The 22,998-nt window shown below is 38.1% G+C and overlaps 1 protein-coding gene across 3 annotated transcripts; it reads right to left on the bottom strand.

The window, feature by feature from the left end:
- Positions 1 to 9,729: 9,729 nt before the first annotated feature.
- LOC126812057 (F-box/LRR-repeat protein 15) lies at positions 9,730 to 15,481 on the bottom strand. Of its 3 annotated transcripts, none has more exons than XM_050538228.2 (4): positions 15,409 to 15,481; positions 14,210 to 14,762; positions 13,652 to 13,783; positions 9,730 to 12,613 (listed from the first exon to the last, which is right to left on the bottom strand). In XM_050538228.2, the coding sequence occupies exons 2-4, from the start codon at positions 14,758 to 14,760 to the stop codon at positions 12,436 to 12,438; spliced, it is 861 nt and encodes a 286-aa protein (XP_050394185.1). In that variant the 5' UTR covers positions 14,761 to 14,762; positions 15,409 to 15,481; the 3' UTR covers positions 9,730 to 12,435. The 3 variants fall into 3 exon arrangements, with proteins under 3 accessions (XP_050394185.1, XP_055955134.1, XP_055955135.1); XM_056099159.1 differs by lacking the exon at positions 15,409 to 15,481 and adding an exon at positions 15,063 to 15,388; XM_056099160.1 differs by lacking the exon at positions 15,409 to 15,481 and adding an exon at positions 15,063 to 15,388 and having other exon boundaries at positions 12,475 to 12,613; positions 14,250 to 14,762.
- Between the last annotated feature and the right edge of the window lie 7,517 nt (positions 15,482 to 22,998).

Below are 22,998 nucleotides of genomic sequence, written 5' to 3'. Positions count from 1 at the left end.
CACGATACGTGTTATAGTACTTTAATAGTCTATGCAGGGGAACCACACCACATACAAATAACTGTTGCGCAAGACAATCCTACAGATAGGGGAACCACACCATATACAAATAACTGTTGCGCAAGACAATCCTACAGATAGGGGGGGGGGGTGAATATGGTTAGCACGTGCGCGCTGTATCATAAGGCCTGTCATTGAGTCAACTAGCGTGGTTTCAAATCCCCGGTTGTACGTGACGAGGAGTAGGGTCGCCTGTCCAACCCCATGGGTTTTCTCCGATTCCTCCGGTTTCCTCGCATTGCTAAAGACCCCTACGCGCAATAAAAAATTAAACCATATGTAAGTCCCGAAATGACATAGTTTGTGTCGAGTGGACGTTAAACCCCATTTCTCTCTTCTACGGACAGGACACAAAATACATCTCAAACAACACAGATTATAAGATCAAATGAATAGATCCGTTGGCCATAGTCGTAAGCGTCCACCGCGTTGTAGAGTCCCGGGCACTCGAAACGAAAGATACGCTAGTAAAAATGGAAGCAACTCATGAAAAAGGGAATGTTTCCCCAAACGTTGTATAACGCGATGTTCAGAATGAGTAAGATATATAGGTGTACAATGGTTATTAAACTAAGAAATATGGAAAGCTGAATCAGCAGAAATATTAACCACCTATCTGATTGAAATCAAACGCAATTTTGATTCACCGCTCTACCATTTATTAGTTAAATGTTTAGCATTTTACAAAACCTACATTAGAAGTGATCACACTATTGCGATGTCATGTTAACGAATTTTTAAAAAGATAAACAAAAAATCAATACGTCTCTCACCGGTCATTTTAAAGTAGCTAAGTCTCTAACTCAATATCATCCAAAGTCTTACACGTTGAAAATACGAATTATTTGTCAATTCAAATCAACATTGATGTTGTGATCTTACCAGGAAAAGGCAGCCTTCTGATATCCAATATTTAAGACAAAATAAACATTTTAGCATAATTTGCAACAAGTGACCAGAAAGATCGAGGCTAGACATATTCAACAACTCATGTCAGACGATGACGCCATATCTTATCTGGAGAGCACGCTAGAAAATGCTATAGGGTTGAGACTCATGCCGTATTTCGCTGGACATAACTGATTTGAAATTAGAGTCAAAACGGAAACAATTGAAAGTAAATCTGTTTATATACAATCAGATTACATTATCATATGCGTTGCGACCCATTTGGGTCAATTTCTAGGTTCCAAATATTAGCGATTTAGCTCCTTTAAGCTTTCTTTTTGTCTATACCTACTTCTGTCATGTGTTCTAATAACGGGACCTGTTTTCAAAGTAGGTCGTCAGATATTACAATAAGCTGTTTACGAAGGATTATGTTGCCCACACACTGCGCTGTGAATGTGTGGGATTGGTTTCGGTTCAACTGAACGCCACTGAGAGTTGCATAAAACAGGCAGCATACGCTGTGTTGCGTTCTGATGCCACTATGAAAAAAGCCAGTTGCAGTCAGCGCAAGGAGGGAGGCGGGAAGTACTCTCATGGGGTGCTGTAAAATTGACGGACAATGTATATCTTTTGTTTTTATGGTCGACAATATTTTACAGTTACGGGCCTGGTTGCAGTTAGTTCCACATGTTCTACTCCCCCCCCCTCTCTCTCTCGTATCAGCCACTGTTATCTTCTCGTCAGCCACTGCTTCTGAATTCTGGGTTTAATCTGTTGCTCCAGACTTGATGTATATACAGTTAATGTGAGGCAAGTTCATTAACAGACATGCGAAATGGTCGTATGTTTTTAAGAGCTTGATCTGAATGTGAATAATTTATAAGCATATGGTGACACAATAATTCTATTCTTTATCTGTTTTTTATCAAGCATTGTAACACTTCACGTGAGCTGGTGATTAATATCTTCGGGAAAATAATAGTTATGTTAATCAATAACATTATGAATTTATAAGTAGTTATGTTAATCAATAACATTATGAATTTATAGGTAACGTAAAATAATATATATATATATATATTATAATACTTATCAGGGCCGTAACTAGCTCAGGGCAACGAGGGGGGGGGGGTGTTGTCAGGGTTGTTGTAAAATTGACGGACAATGTATATCTATGGTCGACAATTTTTTCACAGGAGGGGGGGGGGGGCGAATTATTGAAATAAAATTAAACCATATGTTAGTCCCGAAATGACCTAGTTTGTGTCGATTGGACGTTAAACCACATTTCTCTCTCTCTCTCTCTCTCTCTCTCCCTCTCTCTCTCTCTCTCTTCTGTTTTGAAATATTATTTAAAATGTCTTCCTGTACTAGATCGTTGAGTGGCGTCTTGGGGTGATGCATTCAAGGTTTGGTTTGGTTTAAACTTTACTGTACTATACTAGGCAGCAAAAGAAACGTCAGGTTGGTATTTTACTCTGAACAGATGCAATGCATAAAACTTGTTTTTTATTGTATACTTGTGACCACATCTTCAACTTTACCTGAGCAATAAGGCTCCTTCCCAAACATCCGGTTTCCTCCCACTGCTAAAGACCCCTACGCGCAAGCGAATTATGTAAATAAAATTAAACCATATGTTAGTCCCGAAATGACCTAGTTTGTGTCGAGTGGACGTTAAACCCCATTTCTCTCTCTCTCTCTCCTTCCCAAACATAAAATTGAACCCACGAAATGTTCTCCAAAACGCAACCTGACTTCTGAGATGATTATGTGTTCTTAAAAACCCCATTATGGAGAAATTCTTAAATATTTGATTTATGAAAGTATTTTTTTATATGCCCAAAGAATCTCAGTCGGAGCAGAACAGTAGGACGTTAAACTTCATTTCGTCCTCTTTTGAATTCGTATTCGCCCTTACGAATAAAAATCAACGAATTGGTTCCGGACACCATCAAGCCACCGTAAATCTAATCAGAGCCTCATTTAACATGGTGACTTGACTAGGCGGCGGCGCACTGGCCAAACTGTGTTTTGATCTCGATTTTACAGGGTATTAAAGGGACAATAACACTCTTGCTGGCTTGAAAGCTCCGGAAAATAAATAATATCTCTATCTAAGTACTAGATGTTTAAGTGTCCTACCTGTAGTGTAAATTATCCATTACATCCTATTTTACTTGTCCAAAGGGTTCGAAAATATTTTTAAATCGAAGTTTCATTTGAAAGGGTTTACGTTAGACGTTTCAAACCAATATGTTAAATTTTTCAAAATTTTTAAATAAGGTGTGTTAAGATGAAATTTGTATCATCAATTAATTGAAATATTCTAAAATAGTGCAATTTGTTGACCAGAATATTATTCAGTTGCAACAAGAGTGGTATTGGGCCTTTAATCAATCCATGGTTTAATGAGATGCCAAAACTAATAGTGTATCAAATCTCCGAAACTATTTTTTAAGTGCTTAGAAATCGAATCTAAGGGAGTCAAACCTGCGGTGTTCGCGCGGCCCGCACCATACGGTACTCGCGGGTCAGGCTTCGCCCGACATTGCCGCGCACGACTAAATCCTTATATAGACGAGGCTCTGAATCTAATAAACGCCCTGGCTAAACTGTTATAGACTCTCTCTATATATATGTTGACACATTTAATCTTGAACAACTACTACTTATCTACTGACTAGAAGCCTAATTATGGCTGTCGACACCTAGGAAAAATGATTGTCCCAGGTGCATTGTATCTACTGACCTTCGCATTCTTGTCGCCATTTATCAAAAACAGATGATATTGAGGAACTTTAGATATAATCTGTTGAAACTGTTTACGTGGAGGACTGGTGGGTGGTCAGTGGGGAAAGATCTGTGGCGATGGCATATTCAGAACAAGGATAAGTATTCTAATAGCTACATTAATTATCGAATATGTATTTTCTTTAAAATTCTTAATCATCGAGCATCTAAGTAAAAAACATATATACGCGCATAGTTAACCGGGCCGGACTAATCTTCCAGTGCCAAGGATGAAAATATCACTGGGACCCTTGCATGAAGTTGCATCAACAGTGAAAAGTGGTCATATTCTCGCCATTTTCCGTCACACTCACAGAAATGCAATTTATATGTCAGTTTGGTAGATAGATAGACTTACTGGTACAAACATATACAACATAATAAATGACATTTTTATTTATCGTACAAATTTGTTTTTAGACCTAACTTTTTTCTTTTTCCCCCTCTCCTTTTAATCCGACCCTGATAGTTATGGTGCAAATTGTATGCAGCACGTTCACTTTTTTATAGGTTTAGAACCATCTTAAACACCCCTCCCCCAATCCCTTTTAATCCAACCCCTTTTCCCCACTCCTCCCCTCTCCTTTTAATCCGACCCCGATCCCGATAGTTATGGTGCAAATTGTATGCAATACGTTCACTTTTTTATAGGTTTAGAACCATCTTTAACACCCCTGCCAACTCCCTTTTAATCCAGCCCCGATAGTTATGGTGCAAATTGTATGCAATATGTTCACTTTTTTTATGGGTATAGAACCATCTTTAATGACTATTATAGAATCCTGTTTCCAGCAAATCAACACATGGCGAGAATTCTTAGTTTTAAAATCTCTTGTGTGTAATATTTCAAATACAGCATTGACAACTCGTCAACCATATGTCACTATTCGCTTAAAAAAATCCAATAAGATCACAGGTTTTGATGACGTAATATTAGATTTTTATCTGTGTAGAAAATGGTTGCGTGGAGGTTTTATGGGATACACGTATGGTTTTGACAAGTTATTACATTCGTCTTTTATTTGAAGAAGACTTCACATAAAGTGGAATGACACGGGAGGAGATAAAATAGCCATTCACAATTACCATGCTTGCTCTTTTATAAATCTACTTGTATTAAATAGCTTTAGAATCTTGGCTTGATGTATGGACTACAGGGAATCCATAATATCAATTTAATTCAATGTGCTGTTCTACACTGATAAAATGTACGTGTGCTTGAAAACAGAACGGCATAGATTGTCTATAAATGTACTTGAAGCCAATTCAGATTCCAGATTCAGTATTCCGAGTATTCCACCGAGATTGGAATATGGATCACCTTGTATTAAAACAGTAGCTAGGAATCTAGATTTTTCTACAAAATGGTGTAAGGATATGCGTGTCCTTCACCGATGTGAATCTTTTTCACATGTATATAAAGAAAATGTTATGTGGAGTTGGAATAAGTGAAAGCTATCCATCTTATTTCGAGCGCAGCGAGGTTACAAGATGGAGTTTAACGGCCACTCGACACAAACTAGATCATTTCGGGACTAGCATATTGTTCAGTTTCATTTCAACAATTCGCTTGGGCGTAGGGGTCTTTAGCAGTGGGAGGAAACCGGAGGACTCGGAGAAAACCCACGAGGTTGGACATATAAACGTTTTATATGAATCTAAATACTCTAATTAGGCCTGTAAATAATAATTATGATTGTATCGATCATAGCTCAGCTCGTGCAGGTCCCCAGAAATGACCGAAATTCTGAAGTTCGCTGGCGAATACTTTCAAATCATAATCATATTTTCAGTCAATCTCGATCTCGATCACGATCACAATTTCGATCTCAATACTCAATCTCAGAACTCAACTACAGTGTGCTATGAGGGAAATTTTGCCCGGACAGCGGCACTACAACCTACTCTTATATCGAATTCCAACTGTTAAGGGATCTTTTACGTGCACGCCAATGTGTACACGGGACCTCGGTTTTTCGTCTCATCCGAATGACTAGACGACTGTCCTTACCAGGCCCTCCGTCCTGCATCACTGACAAGGGGGAACCACGCCGGAAAATCTGGATGAACTTTCTCGGCCAATGCAGGGATCGACCTCCAGGCTAGCGAGCCAGCGTCTTACCCACTTATATAAGCTGATAAAGCTTGTTATCGTATCCTGTATTTATTATATGAATTTGAATTAAAATATTGATCAAATAAACGTCCCAAAGACTTTCTTGGTCAAACTAAATTCTGACCAAACTTGTTCCCTTGTGACCATGAATGATTGTTCTCCATTAACTAGTATATACTGTCTCTAAATTACTGTTATTTTTAGATCGTAGCGCGCCCTTTAGAACTAATAACTGGTCAACTGTCTGGAATTAATTCGTATGTCAGTCAATATTTTACGGTATATATTCCCCCGTGGTCTCTTGTTAACAATGCTTTAAGAATATTAAGTAGTGGTAAATCACAATCTAAAACTCGATCACAAAATTTAAAGACATAACAACAAAGAATCGAGAGAGAGAGAGAGAGAGAGAGAGAGGGAGGGGGGAACCAGGTCATTTCGGGACTAACTTATGGTTTTAATTTTATTTTAATAATACGCTTGCGCGTGGGGTCTTTTGCAGTGGGAGGAAACAGAAGGACCCGGAAAAAAACACACGAGGTGGATGTTACCCCCCCCCCCCCCCTATCTCTCTCTCTCTCTCTCTCTTGTGATCGACTGAAATATACATGCATGTTTATGTGTCAAACACTCAAATAACCTATAAACACCGGAACACAACCTCTCTCTCTCTCCCTCTCTCTCTCTCTCTCTCTCTCTCTGGGGGATTGGATGGCTGAATGGTTAGCGTGCGCGCGCTGTATCATAAAGTCTGTCATTGAGTCGACTGGCGTGGTTTCGAATCCCCGGTTGTACGTGGCAAGGAGTAGGGTCGCCTGTCCAACCTCGTGGGTTTTCTCCGGGACCTCCTGTTTCCTCCCACTGCTAAAGACCCCTACGCGCAAGCGAATTATGAAAATAAAATTAAACCATATGTTAGTCCCGAAATGACCTAGTTTGTGTCGAGTGGACGTTAAACCCCATTTCTCTCTCTTTCTCTCTCTCTCTCTCTCTCTCTAAACACCAGTAAAACACAATCTATAATCACTGAATGAAATGTTTTCTAATACCATGAACTTGCCGTTTAATTTTTTATCCCGAGTTGTTTTTAGTTTATATCCCCTGATTTTATGGTTAAAGCAACCTGCTAAATCTAATAATAACGTGGCATCTAAGATGCATGCAAATCTTAGTCTTACTTCTGTAAGCCATTTACAATTCGCCCAAGAGATGTAATTTTTGGTGTCGATCCCTGGGAATAAGAGGTTAATGTTGTATTTTGTACCACTAAATCCCTCAAAATCGTGCTTCGAGGTATTGGTTTAAACAGTATTTTATTCAGGAGAACATTAGTATTTATAATTTAAGAGAATATAAGTGAATAGGATGCCTCCCGTTCTGAGGATGCAATAACAAGCAAAAGTGCTTATTATATAAAACTGTTTCCATAATTGTGATCATTACATAACATTATACTGTTTGTCATGTTAGTGAATGTGTAACCTAGATTAAAATTATCATTTGTCTTGTTAGTAAATATATATATTATTTGTTATAAATGTATGTACATGCTGTCCTCAATGGATGTTTCGGTACAATAAAATCTTATCTTATATGACGACTATAAAGATATATAGCTGTAAGATGTGTGATTTAAACCAAAGGTGTGGAAAAAATATGTAAGTTCAAAGTTGGAAGTACGGAAGACGAAAATGATTATTTTAGAGGTGTAACATAATTATTTCATTTCGTGATTCCAACTTTGAATCAATCATCAGTTACCAATGTCCGGAAGGTCTCGGTTTAATATATGTGTTTGAAGCCTTATTAATAAACACGCATTTGTTAGTGATTTGTTATAATAGTAATTTCAAGGTATTGTCTAGCTGGTGTAAGCACAGGCACTTGAAGGGATTAAAATAAAACTTCTTACTACTGCTTGACTATATCGAGGGGTAATTAGCGCAAAGTTGGCAATCTGCGCTCCAGCTTCATAAGCGCAGATTGCAATCTGCGCGCGCGGGGTGCAATCTGCGCAGGACGACAGCGCAGATTGCAATCTGCGCGAGGGGTGGAGATTGCGCCTAACATATATAATATATAGTCAAGCAATAGTAAGAACTTTTATTTTAATCCCGTCAAGTGCCTGTGGGTGTAAGTTGTTTCTGAACAAAATTCATTGGCGGACTGACAGACTTATAGCGAACCATATGGGGTTCCGGGGACTTGTCCAGAGGGTAATTTAAATGAACACATCGTACTTTGCAAATTATTGTGTCGGATCGGACTCTGTCCGCTAGGGAGTCCGATCAAAATCCGTTACTAAAAGATACATAATACATTATGGGAGATTCGATAACGAGTTGGCTGTTCTCACAGCAGAGAAGCAGAGAGAAGCATCCAATCACAGAGAGAGGGGCAGACAGAAGCATCCAATCACAGAGAGAGGGGCAGACAGAAGCATCCAATCACAGAGAGAGGAGCAGAGAGAAGCATCCAATCACAGAGAGAGGGGCAGAGAGAAGCATCCAATCACAGAGGGAAACTACTGCTGTTGAACAAGCAGTCATATACTTGAGTCTTGGGGGGCATACAATCAAGAAGTTGGCACAGGGCATCACTAAACCCTCTACACACCATTGAAAGTGTCAGCCTCTACTAGAACACATGATTACACAAGATACCAAATTATATATAATTTGGAGCCACGGCGGCTCAGTGAATAAGATGTTGACTCGCTAACCTGTTTGATAACTGTCTTGGACCCATGGGGGGGTCCGCCCCCCCCCCAATTGTTTTTCGGTGGGGGGGGGGGGGGGTCTGAATATACTTGCCCCCCCCCCAAAAAAAAAAAAAAATTACGTTGTAGGCCCAAACTCCTATTTATTTACAACAATCATTAGGATTAGTTAAGATTATATCTGTATAAAACCTGTACATATCCCAATATGGTTTACATTGCTAAAATAAAACACAGAGAGAATCATCCTGGAAACATGTGTGAAGTGAAAAGTAACTGTGTTCCATAAAATTGTGTCTAGTTAGCCTGTCAGTAATATTTTGTTAATTTTTTTCTACCACTTATCAGAGTGAATCGCATGTAGGTACCCCAAAACATTATCGCCTAAACCAAATATTTATCGCCCGCTCAGCCAGCAACATAACCATAATGCTTTTGCTTGCGGTGTCTTGGTAGACAACATGGCCACATGGTGTTTGTTTATATTTGTTAGGGTTTTTAAAAATGCGTTAGGGGATTTAAAAATGAGTTAGGGTTAGGGTTGCGGTTCCCCCCCAATATATATTTCACGGCTACGCCTCTGCTTGGACCAGAAAGTTCATCTGGATTTTTGGGCGTGGTTCTCTCTTGCCAGTAGTGCAGGACGGAAGGTCTGGTAAGGGACAATGTATAGTCCGTCGGATTGCATGAAAAATCGAGGTCCTGTGTACACACTGGCATACATATAAACGAACCCTTGACAGTTGGAATTTGAAATAAGTATAGGCCTTAGTGTCGCTGCTGTCTGGGGCAACATGTCCCTCATCAAGAGAGAGAAATGGGGTTTAACGTCCACTCGACACAAACTTGGTCATTTCAGGACTAACATATGGTTGAATTTTATTTCAATAATTCGCTTGCACTTAGGGGTCTTTAGCAGTGGGAGGAAACTAGAGAACCCGGAGAAAACCCATAAGGTTGGACAGACGACCCTACTCCTTGTAACATACAACCGGGGAATCGATGTCAGACCTTATGATACAGTACACATGCTAACCATTTGGCCATCCAACCCCCTCTTTCCCTCATCGCACATTGTATGACATATGTCCATCTGTGTAGAACAGTAGGACATTAAACCCCATTTTATTTTATTCATAATTTACAAGTGGATAGTAATGACAACAATTTATTCATTATATAGATAAGTACATAAATTAATCCCTACAAAATATATATATTTATATAATAAAATATGCTAATAATATTAATCGTTCGTTCGCTCGTTTCTAGTTTTACGTCCACTTCCACCTAAGGTGATATCATAGAGTCTACGACGTAGACAAGTAATATTAATGACTTATAGAAAGACAAGTAGGCCTTTGAGAATTTATTTGTTATCTCCCATGATTCTGTATAATTTTTGCTTTCTTTGATAAATTCTGGTATTTTTAGGCCTAATTGAATTCAAAGTCATATCACAAATGGGTCGAATTGTAAACACTTATGCATAAAGTAGGAAAGGATATTTCCTATTAAAATGTACAACTGGATAATTATCACGAAAAAGGAAAGGATATTTCCCATTAAAATTTACAACTGGATAATTATGACAAATGAGGCTAACTTTAGGATAAATTACTAAACTTACTGATCAGAAACTGATGAAATGTGGTTAATTCTCTTTACTACTTCTTATTCTTTCCTATAGTTTTACGTCCACTTCCACCATGGGTGATATCGTAGACAAATCTCTTTACTACTTTTGATTTGCTTGAAATAAGTTTAATTCAGAGCTTTACGCTGAAGGAAAGCCAACGCAATAAGTATTTACTGCTCACAGCTTTATCAATATCCTAATCTTATTTTATAGGTCAATAAACAGGTTGAATCATGGTTAGTGCTAAATGATAAGGCCAGCTCATTTTTTCGCCATAGGTCACGAGTAGTAAACAGGGCTAGCGCTAATGCCAATTGCCAACCCTAACCCTAGACCTAGCCCCAATGCTTACCCTAACCTGCAATCTTGCCAACAATCACGTTCTCTAACCTTATATTTACATCTCAATGACCTTGAAAAAAATTGAGCTGGCCTTAACAAATAGATTTAGCCTTGTGTGAATATTGTATAGGTTTCTAGTACATTCTGTATTTTTATACTGTTTACTTCCAAATTAACATATCAAAATGGCTTTGGTAGTTATTTTACACTAGAAGTCTGTCCATGGAAGAACACAATGTCAATTCCAACATTGCAGATTCAAGGCAACATATACGTAGTACAAGGTAGCCTACACTACACCACAAACTAATTAACAAACCAATAAGCTGATGTCCTCCTGCTACTCAATCCCAAAATAGATACATGACATATTAATTACTTGCACATTATGCTCTACATCAATCTGATTAAAATATAGATCTATATTTCGTTTTGTTTTTTTATACTTTCGATGTCCTACATTACATGAAGATCTGACAAGTTGTAGCGATAGGTCGTGTCAGAGGTCATACGAGCGGCTTTTGACCCTATGACGTCAGACATTTGATTAACCAATCAGCATTGATGTTACTAGTGGATTACCCACAGTTCCAGGCAAAACACGGCTGAAGCTCTGTGTTTTAATCAGATTGGCTCTACATCATCAAAGGCAATCAAGACATTGACATAATAAATATCTGCACCAAAGGACGATTCGATTTGCAGTAGAAGCTCTTCCGGAAGACTATTTCAGACATGGAAATCGAGTGAACAGCAGAAATATATATGGCTGATAAGATCAGTTTATTTACCATTAAAGACCACATAAGATGATAAAACTAGATTTTATGTACTTATAGCCAGTGGTAACTATATACACATTACGGCAAGTTCACATCAATCCGGTTAAAATTATTCGACATATTAATGTTTAAGTATTGGATACCCAAAAATGCTTTTCAATGTTTCAATTACACCCTTAATCAGGTTGATTGGCTGGTGACGTCACAGGGTAGAGAGAGAGAAATGGGGTTTAACGTCCACTCGACAGAAACTAGGTCATTTCGGGACTAACAAATGGTTTAATTTTATTTCAATAATTCGCTTGCGCGTAGGGGTCTTTAGCAGTGGGAGAAAACCGGAAGACCCGGAGAAAACCCACGAGGTTGGACAGGCGACCCTACTCCTTGTCACACCAGTCGACTCAATGACAGACTTTATGATACAGCGCGCGCTAACCATTCAGCCATCCAACCCCCCGACGTCACAGGGACTACACATAGTTATCTATACAATATATCACTGTCTATACACATCTCCAGTCAATTGTTTTATTTAATTAGGGGATTAAGGAATCAGTCAGGTGTTAATGAATAAACACACCGGCTGTATATAGGTAATTAAGGAATAAACGTCACTGTGACGTCACTGGCGTCTGAGGGGATTATGAGTGTTTTCAATAATTGGCAAAGTTGTTTTTACGGAAGGTCTCTTTTTGTGACTTTGAGTTAAGATAGCAGAATCAATTTTAATTAGATTGGTGTGAACTTGCCATAAAGTGGATATAGTAATCATTGGCTATATGTACCGAAAAGTTTTCTCGTCCATCTTATGTGCTTTTTAGCATCAAATACACCAATTTTATCTACAGTTGTTGTATTCCACCATTTTGTCTACTGTTTCTTCCAGGTTGGACTGGACGAGATGGGATATCTTCTGAGGACAGAAGAGTCCAAATTGAGTGCGCTGTAGAGATGTTTCTGCACAGGAGACAAATCGAGTCGGTCTATAGTTTGAGCACTCAAATTCAGAAGACTGACTCGTTTTGTAAGGTTGTAAGGGGTCGGGGCTGTGGGAGAGAAAAAGACAGTTAACATCGTAGTGTTTATGTTTTGATTATGTCTGTAAGTTTAATGACAATCTGGATAGTTTTGCCAAGTTCGGAGCACTAACAGGTGGAGCCACATCTATTCTCACTTTCTTCGCCCTCAATTTACTTAAGCTTATTTCGTTGATATCACGACAGTCTTTGACTTGAAGTAATTTTAAAGATGAACAATATTCTCCTAACAACCTGCAATAAAACCCAGAAAGCAACATTTAGTCATAAACAATTAATAAAATTGGCAACTATACAAAACTGTACATAATCCTCGATTTTACGAAACCAGGCCTGTGCATCAACCACCTGACTGGACATGGAAGATATAATCCATGAGAAATTAAATGGGGTTTATTATCCTTTCATGCTTCATCCACACAGAGAGGGAGAAAGAAAGAGTGGGAGAGAGAAATGGGGTTTAACCTCTACTCGGTACAAACTAGGTCATTTCAGGACTAACATATGGTTCAATTTTATTTCAATAATTCGCTTGCGCGTAGGGGTCTTTAGCAGTGGCAGGAAATCGGAGGATCCAGAGAAAACTCATGAGGTTGGACAGGCGACCCTATTCCTTGTTACTTACAACCGGGGAATCGAAACCACGTCAGCTGACTCAATGACAGACCTTATGACACAGCACAGCACGCATGTGCTAACCATTCGGCCATCCCCACCCCACCCCGCAGGACAGTGAAAGAGAGAGAGAAACAGAGTTTAATGTCCACTCAATACAAACCAGGTCATTTCGTGACTAACACATGGTTCAATTTTATTTCAATAATTCACTTGTGCGTAGGGGTCGTTAGCAGTGTGAGGAAACCCAGGCTTACCTAAATTTTGATTCATCTTATATGACCGAGTTTGTAAATTTGTGCATTACCCTTTCAATGAAGTCCGCCAAGTCGGTCAGAAGACAGCATGTTGTGTCGCTCATACTGGCTCTAGCGAGGCAAGCAAGGTCTTATTTTCTCACTAAGATGTTCATTTATACTGTGCAGGCGTTCATAGGGACTGACGTACGCGACTGTTTAGCAGTAAAAAGTTGCCCAGTAAAATTTACTGGGAAGTGAAATTTTTTCGGCAAAGATTCAGTAGGACAGTTCCTGAACGTACAGGGGGAGTGTAATGAGACCTACGTTCAGAGCTGAACTATCGGCCACCCATACCCCCTTTATATGATATGCAGGTAATAGGCATATGTATGTTTATAGTTAATGGAACAATATTTACCAAATAGCATCATTAGTGACTCTCCAGCAACCATGTATATTTAAATGTCTTAATCGTTTACAGGTCTGTGCTAGTATGTTAACTGTATCATTGGTTACACCATATATCTTAGCTAGAGATAAAACCTCAAGACTGAAACATAAATTCACTTAATTATTAGTAGTTCCAAATTAATAGAGTTAAAAAAGTCAAAGAAAGAGAGAGAGAGAGAGAGAGAGAGAGAGAGAGAGAGAGAGTTTAATTTCCACTCGACACAAACTAGGTCATTTTGGGACCAACATATGGTTCAATTTTATTTCAATAATTCGCTTGCGAGTAGTAGGGGTCTTTAGCAGTGGGAGGAAACCAGAGGACCCGGAGAAAATGCACAAGGTTTGACAGGCTACACTACAGGGGAATCGAAACCACGCCAGTTGACTCAATGACAGATCTTATGATACAGCGCATACATGCTTAACCAATCGGCCATCCCCACCTCACCCCTATCATATAGTGCAGCAACCAGATAACCAAATTAACAGCTTTCACAATATTAGATTAACGTAATGTCAGACTTACTTTTCAAGTTTCCCAATGACAATTTTTAATGTATTATTACCTAAGTTCCAACATCCGGTCAAATCTAAAGTAACTAGTTGATCACACCGTAAAGCAACACTCAACAAACCATCGTCGTTCACCCAATGACAATCTCGTAATATCAAAGTTTTTAGGCTTGGACACTCAGATGCCAACGACTGCAGACTTACATTACTGAGACCCGAACACGAAGCAAAGTTTATCACAGATAAAAGGGGATTTCTCCTCAACACTGGGACTAGCCCATCATTCGACAAAAAATCTCGAGAGTTACTTAAGTTCAATACTTTTATACAATAATTATTGCAAGTCATTATCTCAAAAGCCACAGCTGTCATTTTCCCAGAACACCGGGAGATGTTTAAGGAAAACAGAGTGTTAAAGTAGAGTTGAACTAATGCTTTTAATTCTCTGCTTACACAACGCAAACCAAATAGTGTGCTAATTCTCAGACATGGAAAAATTTTTCGGCATATTATATGTTCCCATGGTAAATCAGTTATCTTCACATTCGATGACATGGTGCTCATTTCTGGAAGATAAATTCAAAAGAGATTAACATCCACACAAACTAAGTCATTTTGGGACTAGAAAATGGTTGAATTTTATTTCAATAATTTTCCTGCACGTAGGGGTCTTTAACAGTCAAAGGACCCAGAGAAAACCCACAAGGTTGGAAAGGCAACCCTACTTCTTGTCATGTACAAACGGGAAATCGAAAAGAAGCCAGTTAACAGACCTTATGATGCCACGCGCAGGCGCCAACCATAGGCATTTGGACATCTTACCCCCCCACCCCTATTCCTGAAAAACCATGCAGTATCCTACTTACCGGTGTATAGAGAGCAAATCTTTCTTCAAGAACATTCTATGGGTCTTTTAAAAAATATGGACCTTATAATAGAATGTATTATAAGGTCCATACGGAAAAAAAAACAGTATAAAATTCACACATAATTAACAGAGGGCTGAATCCAACAGCTTTGGATATGCTTCTGTATGCACCAACAAATCAAGTACGGCGAATGTCAAATTCTACCCGGCCACTACAATAAACCGCTTCTGAATGGCTATTTTACCGTTACATGCATCTTTTATGACTAAAGGGATGACATGTATACTTTATATTTTATATTACTGTCCCTTCCGATTGTAAACAGTGAGGAGAATATTATTACCTATTTATTGTTTCGTTCGAAACAACTGAAACAACTTCGGTCTGGTTGTTCGAAATCTTGTTCAACTTGATTTATATACTACAACTTTGTATTCGCTCGGCTCCGTCTCTTGGCTTTTAATTAATGCAGCTTTCATTGGGGTAAGTAAATTGTTCCCATTCCCCATGAAAAGAAATGAATAAAATGATAATGCTCCTAATTTTATAACTATAGATTAAAAATGCATGTAATGTTTGTAAATTTATTATGTAGTAGGTGCGGTGGTTTCCCCTTGTCAGTGCAGGATGGAGGGCCTAAAGACAGCTGTCTTGTCGTTTGGATGGGACAAAAAACTGAGGTCCCGTGTACATTGGCGTGCATGTAAAAGATCCCTTGACAGTTGGAATTTGATATAACAGTAGGCTGTAGCACCACTGTCCAGGCAAAAATTCCCTCATAGCACACTGTATGGCATATGCTTGTTTTCATTAGCCCCGTCGGAGCAGAACAGTAGGACGTTAAACCCCATCCCATTTTATTTCATTTCATTCGTGTTTGAAAATGTACTATCTCTACCATTATTTTTGGTTTAGCAATGTAATTTTGTTTGAAAATCCACAAGGTCTACCTTTCCGCATGGTTCCACCTTGTCAGTAGTGCAAGAAAAAGGGGCCTGGCTTGAACAGTGTCTAGTCATTCAGATGGGACAAAAATCGATGCTCTGTGTGGGCTACACATTGGAATGCACTTTACAGAATCGTTGACAGTTGGAATTCGAGATAAGAGTAGACGTAGTGCCGCTGCCTGGGCAAAAATTTCCCTTCTAACATACTGCATTAAGTATATGCTCGTCTTCATTAGCCCAGTCGGTGCAGAAAAGTAGGATATTTTTCATTTCACTAGGCCTACCATTATTTGGAAATGCATTTTAGTTTAGCCCATATAACATGTAAAGGATATGCTCATGTCATGTTAACGATTCTTCGCCCCTGTAGGCCTACTTCTACATAAATATCCAATAAAGTTTGATTTACTAATGGCTTATAAAGAAATAAATTCTAGTTTAGCCCATGATACTGTAAAGGATATGCTAATGTTATGCTAATGGAGAGAGAAAGAAATGGGGTTTAACGTCCACTCGACACAAACTAGGTCATTTCAGGACTAACAAATTGTTCAATTTTATTTCAATAATTCATTGCGCGTAGGGTTCTTTAGCCAGTGGGAGGAAACCGGAGGACCCAGAGAAATCCCACGAGGTTGGACAGGCAACCCTACTTCTTGTCACGTTCGTTATGCTAATGATTCTTCACCAACATGTATATACTTCTATATAAATATCCAATAAAACAAGCTGTTCAAGTTAACATGGTATTATAAAGTCCATGTTATTTGTACTTGGAGGGGGGGGGAAGAAAAGCACTTTCAACTTTAAATATTATTCTCTGTTTGCTGGGTGTATTTACCTCACAATATTTCATGTTAAAAGTAATAAGGGGGTTGGATGGCCGAATCTTTAGCACGTGTGCGCTGTATCTGTCATTGAGTCAACTGGCGTCTTTCGATTGCTCGGTTGTATGTGACAGGAGTAGGGTCACCTGTCCAACCTCGTGGGTTTTTCCAGGTCCTTCTACTGCTAAAGACCCTTACGCACAATGTGAAATATTGGTTTTTATCCATGATATTACTTTGAAAGAGAGAGAAATGTGGTTTAACATCCACTCGACACAAACTAGGTCATTTCAGGACTAACACATGGTTCAATTTTATTTAATTAATTCACTTGCTTGTAGGGGTCTTTAGCAGTGGAGGAAACCCTACTCCTTGTCACATAAAAGCAGGGAATTGAAACCATGCCACCAATCTGATTAAAACACAGATCCTATTTCGTTTCGTTTTTATAGTTCAAAATTCTGTTTTACTTGTCTTTACAACAATAGGATCTGGAAGAGTTGTTATCATGGATGTGTTCTGAATGGTGTGAGGAATTAGCTAATGAAACGGTCTGTTACAGTGAGCTTAGTGGGTTATCCACTAGTAACATCAATGCTGATTGGTTAATCAAATGTCTGACTTCATAGGATCAAAAGCCGCTCGTATGACCTCTGACGCGACCTATCACTACAACTTGTCAGATCTTCATGTAGTGAAGGCCATCGAAAGTATATAAAAAACAAAACGAAATATAGATCTGTATTTTAATCAGATGCCACACCACTTGACTTAATGACAGACCTTATGATGCAACACCCCCCCCCACACATGGAAATAATCCCTATCTTCAGTACCTCTTTCTAGTATATTTCTACACTCATGAGCCACGTCTTATCCCTTTTATACAGATTGAGTTTGTCCGATGCTTTAATTAACATCAAGATGTAGACAACACAAATCATCAGTTTGTATCTACAGCCATGCCACCTATTGTGGCTTGTCCATTACACTTTGAAGTTGCATCCAAATAAGATAATAATTGTGGGTTCTAGTGGACACTAGAGGGCTCACAAACTTTTGCATAAATGGCAGGGGGGCAATGGGCATAACTCCAGAACGGAAGGTTCGATGGACACAAAGACACAAATTTTTGAAGATCTTTTGATTCTTAACCCAAATTTCAAGTTTCATCTAAATCAAAAAAATGTGGCCTCTAGAGGATACAAAACATTGGTATATAAATTACTTTGCACATGATTTGCAATCTGTAGAGGGTCCTCAAGCTAAAAATGCAATTTTTCCTACAATCAGGGGCAATAATCCATCAGATGACAAAAACAAACTCATCTGAGATCCTGGAGAAAATAACCATACATTTCAAGTTTCATCAAAATTAGATAAAAATTGTGACCTGTGGATTATACACAATCAAGTGGACGGACAGGGGCAATGACATAATACGCCCACATAAAAACGTGGCCGTATAAAAAAAACCAATCAAATAAATTTTAAAATCTTATCTTTATTAACAACCCCTGCCATTCAACATAGAAAGATCCAGGCTATTAAAACATATCTACATTACAAAACAATGCTAAGTATATGACCGACATAATCTTTCGTTATGTGTATTCTGTAGCATATTTTTGTTATAACACCAAACATCCCTAAAAACATCTTCAAAATAAAACGCTGTCTCATAATTCATGTTAAATGCATGGCATGTAGTTGAAATACATTTTGACCACTTTTGTTCTATTTTAATGAAATGTGCAATTTTCAAGCCTGGAAATAAGGCACCTGTCACAGACAATGTCAGGCACAGATTCAGGCTTTGTCAGGCACTAAACCTCTGATGCCTGTCATTTTGTCCGGCACTGATTTGTCCTTTTTATTGATATAATTAATACATGTCCGGCACTAAGTTGAAAATGTCAGGTACTATTTAATTAGTGCCTGACATTTTTTCAGGTACATCTAAAACCATTATTTCCAGGCCTGGCAATTTTATCTTTTTGATATAAATATTTTAAGTTTCTAAATAACTGGTATATATTGTTTTCCTATATATTATCTGATTTTATTTTCTATATACAATTCATTAAAAAAAAGCTTAAGAAATGTACATGTACCGTCTAAAAATACCCAAATTTACATGCTAAAGAGGCACTTTTATTGCAAGGCTTGGCTACACTTACTGACTTATCAAAAACATCTGTATATTGAATCATTTATAATTATTTTATTAAAAACAAATACAACACATTTACAATATTTTATTATAATAAATACGACTACACTTACTCTCACTTGCAATTAGTACAATGAACTTTGACCGTATTTATGAAAAAGCTGCTGTTTTATCCCCAAAATTGTGTTATCGTCCCCAATAGAATATCTTATTATAATACAATCTTGTATCATCAAAAAATATTTTTTTTTTTCTAGAAAATACTATTTTAAAGTTGTGCTAATAAATTCAATAATTTCAGAAAGATCAAAACATATGCATTTATATATAGAAGAATTCATACAAATATATCACTTGAATTTTAACTCATAGACAATAGCAGAAATGTGAACAGATATCTTGCATAACGGTAAAATACTGGAATATTACTAGTGTTATCTATTACAAAATATTAACAATGACAGTATACCATATCTTTTTTTCCTAATTTAAACATCTCCAACCCCTTTTTATCGAAAGCTAAAACCAACAGCAATAGATGAAAATGTATAAATTAACGAAATAGAAATCTTAATTCAAGAAATATATATCTCCTTATAACAAGACTTCTAATATATAATGTCTTTAGCTGTCATGTCTATCTTTAGTGGATATCCATAGTTTGATCTAATAATTGAGATAACTCTACTAGATGCATGTGTTTATTTCCTGTAGCTGCTGCGGCTTGTGCATAACGTCCAGCATATCTGTAATAGAAACATGTTTAGTTAATAATAATAATAATGTATATTTGTAATGCGCTTAATTATCCATCCATATACAAATGCTCAAAGCACAACATTTAAGGAGTCTGTTCAATTCAAATTGATCCACTATGAACCGAGAACTAAGCGATTGAAATTTCCGCCTAGCCTCGATCATCATTACTAAAGTTAATACAATAAACAGCTTAGTCTCGATTATCCATTTAATCGTTAAATCGTGAAGGAAAGTTATGCAGTAAATCGGCTCATAATCCACTAAAGATCGCAGGCTAGCGATGCCATCTAGAGTTGATTATGGTCTGGATAGGTTAATAAATGTCTAATTAATAATTTATATAACATTTCAGGCCTAAAGAAAGACCTGCAATAGACAGATTTAGCTCTTGCATAATGTATGTTTAAAGGAGACTTACTCTATTTCCTTATCTACATTAACTTTACGTAAAACTGTTCTAAGTCTTGGTTCAACATACTGCCAAGCTCCCATATTTTTATGTTCTTCTTGTGCCCAGCACAATCTAGCTTTAGGATACTTTAACACTTCATTTTTAATCAGATCAAAAGGGAAAGGAGATATCTGTAAACAAAGAAAAAGAAAATGAATTAAAATGGGGTTTAATGTCCTACTGTTCTGCACGCCAATGTGTATACGGGACCTCGGCTGTCCGTCCCATCCGAACGACTAGACAGCTGTCCTTGCCAGGCCCTCCGTCCTGCATCCCTGACAAGGGGGAAACTACGCTGGAAAATCTGGATGAACTTTCTCGGCCAATGCAGGGATCGAACACCCAACCTCCAGGCTAGCGAGCCAGCGTCTTACCCACTTAGCCACCGTGATCCCCGAACTAATATGTATACATGTTGTGGCAATCTGATTAAAATACAGATCTATATTTCGTTTCGTTTTTTTTATAATATCGATGGCCTATACTACATGAAGATCTGACCAGTTGTAGCAATAGTAGGGTGACCCACCATAAATAAATATCTCCAAATATCTCGACAATTACGCCACAATATTTATATATATGCCAAGCCTCAAATCAGTTTCACACAATTATAGTCACTAAATAAACGATCATGTTGTACTTAATTAGCTATGACCATTAATCATCTATAAATAATAGACTGAAAACTGGTTCCAAATGTCGTCCATAACATCCAGACACTTTTGAGTAAAAGATAGGTTACGTGCCCTTGTTTTGAAATTAGTCTCGCTTAACCAGTCAATCGACCATTCTACGTCTGATTGACAGGTCGGGATAATCAAGACTACTTTTTTACGAAACATAACAGAAAGCTAGAACAAGAAATTGAATTTAGAAATAAGCACTTTAGACAACTCAACAATTGTTTTAAGAAACTTGTAAAAGTAAAATGAAACTACTGCTAGTATCATGTTCCTGCTAACGAAAGTGATTCAGAGATATTATTTGTACTAAACCAAAAGATGCCGCTCTTAACGGTACAGTTAATGATAAATCAATTTAAAAAATAAAACAAACGTAATTCCTAAAGCTGCTGTAATAACCAAGAAGTTAAATTTTACTGCTATTCAAAATCGTCAACAATAGATTTTTTACGGCTGTAATAGTTGATATATTTGTAGAGAATTGCACGTGCCATGGCTATTTATCGACTCAAAGAGAGTGCGGGGTAGTCAGAAATCAGTTCGAGACACGCAACTGAAGCGTGCACATTTAGCCGTGTCGAGACCAACTTTCTGTAGAGTGCACGGGTCATCCTAGCAATAGGTTGCGTCAGAGGTCATATGAGCGGCTTTTGACCCTATGACTTCAGGCATTGATTAACCAATCAGCATTGATGTTACTAATGGATTACCGACAGTTCCGTGCAAAACGCACCTAAAGCTCGCCGTAACAGACCGTTTCATTGGCTAATCCCTAACACCATCCAGAACACATCAATGATAACAACTCTTCCAGATCCTAGTGTAGTAAAGACAAGTATGGACAGAGAACAAGCTAAACAAGTGATTTTTTCATACAATCAGGGGCCATAATCCATGAAGTTACAGTTCAATACATGGCAAGATGGATGAATCAAATTACCTGTTCAACTCGAGTTATAGCAAGCTCAGAATCCAGATTTTTCTTTTCTCGTTCCTTTACCAATTCATAATAGATTTTTCCTGTACAGAAAATAACTTTCTTCACTGTATCAGCATTATCAGAGGCTACACCAGCTTCAGGAATAATTCTCTTAAAGGTAGAACCTTCAACCATATCATCAAAACTTGAACGTGCTTCTGGTAGACGTAGTAAACTTTTAGGTGTCATCACAATAAGCTGTAGCGAAAACATGGTGTTCGAATTAATTAATAGGAAACAATACATAATTAACTTGAGTGGACCTCCATAGTAAGAGTTAGAGAGAAATGGGGTTTAACATCCACTAAACCTAAACTAGGTCTTTTTGAGACTAACATATGGTACAATTTACTTTCAATAATATGCCCTTGTGTATATGTCTTTAGCAGTGGGAAATAAAACGGGTTTTAACGTCCTACTGTTCTGCTCCGACTGGGCTAATGAAGATGGGCATATGCAATACAATGTGCTATGAGGGACATTTTGCCCGGACAGCGGCATAACAGCCTACTCTTATATCAAATTCCAACTGCCAATGTGTAAACGGGAACCAGGTTTTTCGTTCCATTGACTATCTGTTATCGGAAAATGCTGATGAACTTTCTCCGTCAACGCAGGGATCAAACACGGGACCTCCAGGTTAGCGAGCCAACGTTCCACCCACTGAGCAACCGTGCCTCCGAAGGAAATGGAGGACCTGGAGAGAGAGAGAGAGAGAGAAAAATGGGGTTTAACGTCCACTCGACACAAACTAGGTCATTTCGGGACTAACATGGTTTTTAATTTTATTTACATAATTTGCTTGCGCGTAGGAGTCTTTAGCAGTGGGAGGAAACCGGAGGACCCGGAGGAAACCCACGAGGGGAGGACCTGGAGAAAGAAACTGCTCAATGACAAGACCTATGATCTAAAGTGCAAACCCTAGCTCATTTGACCAACCAACCCCCACCCAGACCTCTACAACATTCAAAATCGACCATAAAAAAACCCAAATAGTTGGGCCGATAAAATTTTAAGTCAAAATATCTATGTAAGTGTTCGCTGCATGGATCTGTGTGATGGGTAATAGATCGACTATATAATCTATATTACTCAATACTTACTGGTTTTC

The sequence above is a fragment of the Patella vulgata genome, chromosome 2, assembly GCF_932274485.2.
Source record: "Patella vulgata chromosome 2, xgPatVulg1.2, whole genome shotgun sequence".
Classification (NCBI taxonomy): Eukaryota; Metazoa; Mollusca; class Gastropoda; family Patellidae; genus Patella; species Patella vulgata.
Note: the sequence above shows the minus strand (reverse complement) of the source record. Positions and strands in the feature narration are given on the sequence as shown.

Coding starts and splice junctions, on each gene's coding strand:
- LOC126812057 (XM_050538228.2), bottom strand. CDS start 14,760: ATGAGCACCATGTCATCGAATGTGAAGATAACTGATTTACCATGGGAA. Junction 13,784..14,209: donor GTCATTGGGAAACTTGAAAA/GTAAGTCTGACA, acceptor TTTATGTTTCAG/TCTTGAGGTTTTATCTCTAG. Junction 12,614..13,651: donor GTCACTAATGATGCTATTTG/GTAAATATTGTT, acceptor GTTTTATTGCAG/GTTGTTAGGAGAATATTGTT.